Source organism: Colletotrichum truncatum (assembly GCF_014235925.2).
Source record: "Colletotrichum truncatum strain CMES1059 chromosome Unknown Contig_0010, whole genome shotgun sequence".
NCBI lineage: Eukaryota > Fungi > Ascomycota > Sordariomycetes > Glomerellales > Glomerellaceae > Colletotrichum > Colletotrichum truncatum.
This window is the reverse complement of record NW_027222407.1, coordinates 1450081-1459897: the sequence shown is the minus strand read 5'-3', so window position 1 is coordinate 1459897 and position 9817 is coordinate 1450081. Positions and strand designations below refer to the sequence as shown.

At 44.3% G+C, this 9817-nt stretch overlaps 3 protein-coding genes across 3 annotated transcripts; all 3 read left to right on the top strand.

Annotated features, from left to right (window-relative positions):
* Nucleotides 1–1788: 1788 nt before the first annotated feature.
* Nucleotides 1789–3551, top strand: CTRU02_213840 (benzoate 4-monooxygenase cytochrome p450; the record flags this gene model as incomplete). The annotated part of the gene is made up of 6 exons (XM_036731098.2): nucleotides 1789–1868; nucleotides 1965–2023; nucleotides 2086–2402; nucleotides 2462–2534; nucleotides 2586–3136; nucleotides 3204–3551. 6 exons carry the CDS (start codon nucleotides 1789–1791, stop codon nucleotides 3549–3551), a joined length of 1428 nt encoding a protein of 475 aa, XP_036577183.2.
* Nucleotides 3552–5151: 1600 nt separating this feature from the next.
* Nucleotides 5152–6943, top strand: CTRU02_213839 (major facilitator superfamily transporter; the record flags this gene model as incomplete). Its single annotated transcript, XM_036731097.1, has 2 exons — nucleotides 5152–5453; nucleotides 5506–6943. 2 exons carry the CDS (start codon nucleotides 5152–5154, stop codon nucleotides 6941–6943), a joined length of 1740 nt encoding a protein of 579 aa, XP_036577182.1.
* An 845-nt stretch (nucleotides 6944–7788) lies between these two features.
* On the top strand, nucleotides 7789–9426 carry CTRU02_213838 (cytochrome P450; the record flags this gene model as incomplete). Its single annotated transcript, XM_036731096.1, has 2 exons — nucleotides 7789–8908; nucleotides 8975–9426. 2 exons carry the CDS (start codon nucleotides 7789–7791, stop codon nucleotides 9424–9426), a joined length of 1572 nt encoding a protein of 523 aa, XP_036577181.1.
* Nucleotides 9427–9817: the final 391 nt, after the last annotated feature.

Genomic DNA, 9817 nt, shown 5'->3' with positions numbered 1-9817 from the left:
CTCATAGCTTTGAGTGGGATCTGAGTAGCGCATGATTGTGTCGGGTGGTTAGGGTAACGTCCCACACCCACTTCTGGGCACCCCCCACATTTGGGCACCCCATTTACACCAAAAACGCCGTTTTTCGAAATTCTATATTAAACTAACTACTATACTTACTAAGAAAAGAAAATATATATAAACTATGTTAAGTATAATTATAGCCATCTAATTTTTTATAAAGGTTTAAATATAATAATAGTTATAATATAGAAGTTTAAAACTAAAAGCTTTAAAATGTTAGTAGATACTAGTAACTTACTAGTATTCCTTAATATTAGAAAAATATATTTTCGCTTATATATACTTATTTAAAAAATCTAGGAAATTAATATTTATACTTATTAAAAGTATATAATTATATCTAAAAGAGATTTAAAAGTATTACTTTAGTAAATATAGTATAATTAAGGGTTAAAATTCTATAATAGAAACTTTTCTTAAGGGAAATTTTAAAATATTATTTGTTACGGCCAGCTAACTGACAGTGGGTTTGTGTTAACAGTAAGCCAGGGATTGAGAGTAGTAACAGTCGTTCCGTGGTCCTGGTCGAATAGATCGTAGATCTTCAAAGGTCTTGGTGATCAGTCAAGGCCTCAACAAGAGTCGTAGAGTAGTCGTCACTTAGGTATAGCTGAAAGTACCGGTTAGGGTAATCACAAAGTTGATTGCTGAAGAGCTATGGAAGTCTGTCCTCGAGCCCGGCTCGAGTCCATCCTATATACAAGTCCTGAACGGTCCTCCTTATCTTGGCTATGTTGGATATTTGACATATCCAACATATCCGGGGATCGGTTGGATATTTGACATATCCAACATATCCAGCCCGGGTTGTCCTTACCCCGCGTTATCCCCGAGGCCACGTGACTTGTCCATAGTTCTTCCGTTCCGAGGATCCCTGGTTACACCTGTCCGGCTGGGTTACATATGCCCTGCGTTAGCCGCCGGGATCCAGGCGGGGTCGTGTTGGCGACCATGTCCAACGGGTCGTAACATTATTCTAAGCTTAAAGAATTTTTTACTAAGTATAAGAATATATAAATCTACTATATCTTACTTAAAAATTCTAATCATATTAGTTAAATATCTCTACCTATTTTATATATTAAGATATAGGCTAGGTAAATTAGTATTATAAATGTTAAACCTTGAATTTATAATACTTATTATCAATAATACTAGTATATAGCTACTTAAGTATTATAATTAAGTCTTAATCTATTTAACATATATTTATTCTCTTTAATAAGTAAAGTATTTAGTTTAATATAGAATTTCGAAAAACGGCGTTTTTGGTGTAAATGGGGTGCCCAAATGTGGGGGGTGCCCAGAAGTGGGTGTGGGACGTTAGCGAGTCAAGAGCCAGGTCTCCACCAGACACTTCTGCTATTACCAACTTAATTATTGACGATCTATGAACTTACCATACAGGATTTCAAGAAACCATATTTGTTTATTCCTTGAACCAAGACTCTAGAGGTGAGCATGAAGAGTCATGTTAGGTGGGGCCCATCAAACATGAGCTGAGGCTTTGGGAAAGATGAAAAGGTTCTTTCACTTGGCGTACGAAGGCTTGTGTACCAAGGTCTCGTTTACTGCTAACCCGCGCTTTCGATTTGTCCGTTCTACTCCTTCAATCTTCAAATATCGTTCCCATTTACAAACACAAGATCACACCACATTGAAGGGTCAATCCAAAGCAAGTCGCAAGCGATACAATTCTCACACAACAACTGTTCCTGGGTCAAAATGAACTCACCAAAGCTTTTTGATACTCCCATCTTATGGCCAACTGTCTTTTCTTGGGGAACTTGTGTTTTAACACTTGCGTTAGTGGTGCGGTATATCTATCTGGTGTAGTTTCATCCGCTTGCCAAGTATCCAGGCCCTTCACTGGCCGCCATTTCTTACCTATGGTATGCAAGAAAGTGGCTACAAGGGAGATATCCCTGGGCTGTTGAGGAACTTTTCGACAAATACGATTGTACGTGCCCTATATAATTTCTGGTGAAATATACCGTATCTCTAATCATGCGTAACTGACAGCCGATGTTGTTCGCGTTGGACCCAACGAGATTGCATTCAGGTCCCCAGAGGCCCAGCACGATATCTACATGGCCACGGTTCGTAACCGCGAGACATTTGTCAAAACGGAATTCCAAGATCTTGGAGGGGACGAACCGGGTGTCACAGCCGAACGAGACCCAGAAAAACATCGAAATGTGGCCAAGCAGCTTACACCCGCATTCTCCCCCAGAGCATTGCACGCACAAGAAGTTCACGTACACCGCTATGTAGACCTGCTCATTGATCAGCTGGACAAGCACGGCGGCACCAGCGCGGCTGGAGTTGATATGAGAGAGGTATGATAGCCTATCTTGCGATTTTCCTTTTTTTTTCAAGGCTCATATTACAGTGACAGTGGTTTGACTGGCTTGTTCTCGATATCGCCGGATATATGGCTTGGTGCTATGAATTCAACAATTTGAAAAATGGTAAGTTCCGTATCATACATCATTGAATATTAATTTCTGACTTCATGGCAGCTCAAACTTGCGTCTATTTGCGTGAGTCAATTCAAATTGGACTCTTTGGAACCATACGACAAGTTTTGAAAAAATTTCCACTTCTCTTCCCATTGGCGCCTTTTTTCATCCCGACATCAGTCACAAGAACAATTCCCACCTGGATCCAATTTAACCGCAAGATCGTCGATGAACGACTGTCGAAACGAAAAGAACTCCAAGGAAAAGACTATTTCTCATGGCTTTTGAAAGATGACTCGAAAATTCCTTCAGAAGAGTGGCTGGTGGCACAGTCCAACGTCCTCCTTGCTGCTGGATTTGACCCCCTTACTAATATTCTCACATCAGCGGTTTACTTCCTTTGTAAAACTCCGCGCGCTCTTGAACGACTTTCTGACGAGATCAGCGGCAGTTTCTCCACTTATGAGGAAATCAAAGCTGAGAAACTTCAGAATGCGAAGTATCTTCAGGCTGTCATCGATGAGTCTATGCGACTACACACTAATGCTGCATTTGGGCTGCCGAGATACAGTCCAGGGGCCGTTGTTGACGGGGATTATATTCCAAAAGGGGTAAGTAAATCGAGTCATCCATTTATGCCAAATTTCAACCTACTCACATGAGTGTCATCTCCGACAGGTAATCGTTCAGAACGCCTCTTTCGCTGCAACGCACTGCGAAAAGTATTTTCTGAAATCAAGAGAATTCTGGCCCGAGCGTTTTCTGGGCCCGAATGACACTTGGTATGAGGAAAGGTTCGCTCTATATGACAACAAAAAAGCTTTCAAACCGTTTTCGCTGGGACCGCGGGCTTGTCCGGGTCGAGAGATCGGCATGATGCAAGCCCGCATTGCCTTGGCGAAGCTTATTTGGACCTATGAAATGGAGCTTGTCAACCATCAGGTTGATTGGGAAAGGGACTCCAAGTTGTTTCTCATTTGGGACAGGCCGGAAGTTCGAATAAGATTCCACAAACGGCGGTTATAAACCTGTCATACAACTAACAAGTAACGTTTGTTACGAGATCTTTGTGAATTTCGTTAAACATCACAACAATGTAAGGAAACAGTGGAAGTTTGCTCCATCTACAGCTTCGGCTCAAATTGAATACATATTGCAGAGCAAGCTGCATTATCGCACGTGCTGTCAACAACCATTCGTATACATAAAAACCACTTCGGCAGTCTTGTAGAGCATAATATGAATTATGACGTATGCCAACGTTATCTGTGAGTTCAGAAACCGATACAAGGAAGCTTATTTTCAACTGATCTGCGACTTGGCCCATGCACAATTTACATAGATTTTGTGTCCTGCAACACAATCTCTTTAGTTTGACGGTGTTAATGCTGCACAAAATACAATGTACTTACGCTTCGGGGATTGTTTTTGTGTGGTGCCTGTATGCTGGACAGGTAATGGGTTGTTAAATATATTAAAGGACCCCTGCAACCCTGAAATTTGTACATTTTAACGTTCTCAAATGTGAGATATACACTTACTTACCGGTGGTGGAGTTCTCAGGTCCACCTTCAGCTTAACATCGGTCAGATGTAAAGCTACTTGACGATATAGGGGAAATAGCTGAGAAAGAAGGTGAAAGTTCCTACTAGCAATGTGTATGAGGTCTATACATAATTAACATTTAGAACCCTGGAGGAGGTTTAGGGTGTAGTCCAAGGATGTGTACGGTAAAGGTCTATTCAGTGGATGCCCATGTTCTCAACAAAGCTATGGTTCAGAAGAAGGTTTCGGACAATCAAAGTTAAGCAGTTTAACCGTCTACTAACCGTTTACTAATCGGGCAACTTCGCCTGTTTGGGGAACTGCAATGGAAAGACTATGCTGCGAAGTTAGCGTACAGGGGGTGCTACTTTCAGTTGTAAGTTTACCGCCTTTAACGTAGCTGACGTTCTTTTTTCTTTTTCTTGAACTGTTTCGAGAACAGGTTTAACGCCTCTCATGCAGATTTCTAGAACTCACGGAATGGCGACAGATTCCACTAGTGTCTGGTCAAGTGGTAATATCCCGGGAGACTTCTGTAAGGTCGTTTCCTGTACACACGCTTGACGTTGTGACGGCCCGATTATACACGAGATCCCTACTGAGTAACCGTGGCGATTCAGATTTCTGAAGATTTGTTATTGTACCAGCCAGAGCCGACATGATGAAGCTTCAATCACCAAACTTTCAACAGATCGTCGATTTCAAACGACGATCGGCATCACACAGGCTTGGCTGACAATGGTGAGATACGACTCAGCGCTTGCTTTTTTGCTGAGTTCTCAGAACTTTGTTCAAATGCAATAATAAGTGGATTTGTAGGAGGAATATGCGAATTCCCTTGGAGATACCGCTAGCCATGCCAGCCTGCCGTACTTGCTTATAGCAACTATTCTCATGACGCCTGTGAGGATATGCATTGAATTTCTCTGAATTATTGTAACTTCTTCTTTCTACAGACGTCTAAGATTCATTGAAGATAAACCGTGAGCGGTCGGCAGTTGTTAACCATCAGCTCCAAGCAAGCGAATCGCCAGTTGAAATAACAACCAAGCTCCAAGCTTCGCCATATCCCCTCGAACTAATGTCTGACAACATGACACCAACCGTTAAATCTCAACAAAACATTGATACAACCGCAGTTCAGGAGTCCTATGAGCAAACAAAAGAGCAACCTTCATCTGAGCACCCAGAAAATCAAGATGGACCCCCCAGCCACGGACTTAGAGTGAGATTGTCTTTTTGGGGTGCAATATTAAGTCTTTGTTTTACTAGTCTGCTCGGGTCATTTGAGAATGTAATCACCACCTCAATGTCATACATGGTTCGAGAGTTGAAGATTGGGAGTAACTATGTGTGGATCACCAACGGTTTTTTTGTCGCAAGGTATGCACTTTCGCCGAATTCCATAACCGAACAGTCCTGATGCTTCTTATAGTGCTGCTATTCAGCCTCTGCTTGGCCAACTAGCCGATGTGTTTGGCCGCAGGAGACTTACTCTTGTCATTGTCGCAACGCATACTCTTGGGAGCGGCATCTGCGGCGGGGCCAAAAACGCCGCCATGCTATTCGCCGGACGCGCAATTCAAGGTGTCGGTAGCGGCGGAATCAACATGATCATCGAAGTCATAATATCAGACCTTGTGCCGCTCCGGAAACGAGGTTATTTCATGTCGCTCGTGCTTTTGATATATGCCCTGGGACTAGGCACAGGCCCCTTGATAGGGGGAAGCCTAGCTCAGAATGTGGGCTGGCGCTGGGTGTTCTGGATCAATCTCCCCATAGGTGGCACTTCACTGATACTTCTCTACCTGCTACTTCGCGTGAAAGACGACAAGACAACACCGCTACGGGACAAGATTCAAAACATCGACTACATCGGAAACATTATCATCATAGGATCCACTGTATCTGTGCTATATGCACTCACAGTGGTGGGGTCATTGTATTCTTGGGGAGCCTGGCAGACTCTCACACCTCTGTTACTGGGCTTCGCAGGTTTCTTTGGTTTCATTTGCTTCGAGGGATCGCGCTTCTGCCCACGTCCTGTGATACCTCTCCGCTTCTTCAAAGACCGAACCCGGGCAGTTATTTTCGTCAACACGCTATTCACTTCCATTCTCAGCTATTGGATGCTGTACTTTCGCCCGCTTTATTTCCAAGCTGTCTTATTGTCAAGCCCTACATTTGCTGGAATTCAAATGCTACCCAGCACTCTTGGCTCTCTCTTGGTATCAGCAGGCTGTTCTGCTGCCCTCTCCTGGGTCGGCAGATACAAAGCTTTCCACAACTTAGGCTTCGGAGTTCTCACGCTCGGACTGGGCTTACATGCACTGCTCGACAGATACTCGTCGCCTGCTCGGTGGGTGATATTCCAAATTCTAACAGGAAGTGGTATTGGCATGGTACTGAATACACTCTTACCTGCACTTCAGGCGAGTCTTCCAGAGACCGATGTTGCAGCCGCCACAGGATCCTGGGCGTTTATAAGAAGCTTTGGTAATGTTTGGGGTGTAGCAATTCCGGTTGCGGTTTTCAATAATCACTTTGAGCAGTTGGCAGACCACATTACGGATGAAAAGGTTCGTCAGAACTTTTTAGGTGGCCATGCTTATGAGCAAGGAACGCAGGAAGGCCTTGTCAGTCTAGAGAACAACACCAAAATTCAGGTGGTGGGCGTGTTCGAACGTTCACTTCAAACTGTTTGGTTTGTCTCAATCGCATTCTCTGCCTTTGGGTTTCTACTTTCATTACTTGAGAAAGAGATTCATCTCCGCAAAACCCTCGAGACCAAGTATGGCCTTCATAGAAACGAAAAGGATGGACGTGAGAACGGTGGTCTAAGAGAAAGCGAAACTCCTCCTACTACCTCTTGAGGATTTGCATAATTATACTTGGTGGAATGGCTTGTACTACATTAAAGAGACTACATGGATGAGAGATCGTTTTAAAACACTGGTCAGATATCTACTAGATGGACATAATTTTGTGGTATTCACCGTGACTGAAACACATGAACATCCGTGAAGCCGCGACGCGCCATACACCATTCAGCTGATGCTAACTACAATTTCGCCTGGTCATGTCACTGACTGAGGTGTCAGACATACCGATAGAAAAGCGACGTATTTCTCGGGGAATTTCCATCGTTGAGTTCTTCAACATGGTTTATGTTACTGTATGACAAGCTTTCGGTATACGTGATCAAATTGCTCCTTTCTACGAGAATGGTCTGAATTACGCGGATCTTGATTCCTTGGTTATTGCACGTGACCTCGCAATCGGCTTGTTTCAACTTTTTAGTTTGAGGCATTTAACTCAAATCAATGGTGAGTGGTATGTAGGAAACTAATTCTACTATGTTTTATACTGCCTTTGGACCAAAGTTGTCGATCAGTTGGAGATGGGAATGCAGATGTATAGAAGAACACTATAATGTGGCACCGAAGCTTTCGCCATCTTGTCAGTGATTTAAGATTTAAAATGGTAAAGACAACGTGGTAGGAGGTAGTCGTCTAATATAATGCAATAATTTTAAACTTTTCTCGCCTGCATTTATCAGCTAGAAGCTTTGGGAAACAGGTTTGTTGTAGTCTCAGGTGCCACTGAGAGGTGTAGACCATATGTTGTGCAGCCACTGCATCGTACAGTTTCCATCTTCAATAGGCATTCAGAATCGCCCGCTTACCAACGATCACAGCCCAAGCAATTACTCAACACCATGGCGTTTTCCATCCCTTCAAACAGATTCATTCAGCTATCGGCGCTTGTCCTATTGTACGTGGCTGCCTGCAGTCTACTCGCGTACCGTCGTCGGCGGCTGTACAGTCGACGATACGGTTGTCGCCCTCCACCGAAGGCGAAGCTAGTTGATCCTGTGTTTGGAATCGATGGAATGCTTGCGAATGCTAAAGCAGCACGAGAACATAGAAGTCTTCAGACATTTGAGGAGCGCTTTTACTCCATAGGAGCGACTTACAGCACTAAGCTTCTCTTCGGAAAACCGATTATAATCACCATGGAACCAGAAAATATCCGCACAGTCATAAGTCAAAGCTTCCACGATTACGCCCTTGCGCCTTTCCGTCAGCCTGCGCTGAAACATTTTCTTGGTGATGGCATCTTCACGACGGATGGCGCAAAGTGGCAATCATCCCGAGCGTTGCTGAGACCGAACTTTACTCGCGACCAGGTCGCTGACCTAGAGTCTTTGGAGAAACATGTGCAGGATTTGTTCAAGGTGCTCCCACGAGACGGAACTACGCCGGTCAATTTACAAGAACATTTTTTCCGCTTCACCCTCGACTCGGCCACCGAGTTCCTTTTTGGAAAGAGTGTCAATAGTCTGAAACGATGTGTTGACCAAGACGCCGACAGCCTCGATGCTCAATTTGAAACTGCTTTTGCCACTGCTCAAGCGGAATGCATGGAGTTCGTCGGCCTTGGCCCGTTGGCAAAGTACGCACGAGTTAAATCCCATAAACAAGTCGACGTTGTACACCGCTACATCGATCAATTTGTCGAACGAGCCATCGAATACCGAAAGAAGCACGACGAGTTGGGAGCTGAAAGTAGTGCTGAGAAAAAGTCGAAGTACTTGTTCCTACAGGAGCTTGCTAAGGTGACTACCGACCGAAGCCGTCTGCGATATGAATTGCTCAACGTACTCATGGCCGGACGTGACACCACGGCAAGTTTGCTGGGCAATCTTTTCTTTATGATTTCCAAAAGGCCGAAAATCTGGTCTAAGCTGCAACATGAGGTCGATGGCCTTAACGGGTCTATGCCTTCGTATTCTACTCTGCGAGATATGCCGTACCTCAAAGCGTGCCTCCGCGAATGTAAGTGTCCCTCGTGGAACCCATCGAATTGGGATTTAGAGTTTTGGCTGACACTTGAGTCGTCAGCGCTACGACTGCATCCCGTTGTTCCCGTCAATACACGCATAGCAACAACCGACACTATGCTACCACGTGGTGGTGGACCAGACAGGAAAAGCCCTGTGTACGTGAAGAAAGGAACTGCTGTGGGTTGGTCAGTGTATGCAATGCACCGGCGCAAAGACATTTATGGCCCCGATGCCAATGAATTCCGTCCGGAGCGCTGGAGCTCACTTCGGGTTACGTGGGAGTATCTTCCGTTTAATGGGGGCCCACGTATTTGCCTTGGACAGCAGTATGCACTGACGGAGGCCTCGTACCTCACGGTGAGGATGTTGCAAGAGTTTTCGAAGGTAGAGAGTGTGGACCCAGGTGAATGGGAGGAGGAGCTCGCTATAACCGCCTGTAATCGGAGAGGATGTCGAGTTGTACTTGCTCCAAGACTGAAGACGGATATGAGTCCCTCTTTGTCTGATTGAAAATAGGTCGTTATGGTAATTACGAAATACGGATATACTCGGGGCCAAATTTTCTGCTTTTTCTTTGATAGAAAATCCGGTTTGCGAGATAGATTTATGTCAGATGCTGCCATTTATTAGACGGACTGGCCCTGGAATCGATTTTCTGTGTATTGCTCTTTCTTGACCTATGTTTGAAAACAAGTGGTTGGAATACTTGGAGAAGTGAAGTCCTGACAGGTTTCTCTGCTCCGCGAGAATCAGAAAAGGTATTGAACGTAGGCGCTGAGTGATTCAACACTTTATGCCAGTGTTGCTAATCAAAAGCGAAAGAATGTGTTGCTTTTAAGTATGATATAGGGCATGGTTCCCCCTTTTCCTTTCGTTTTATCCTCTTATTCGTATCTGTATT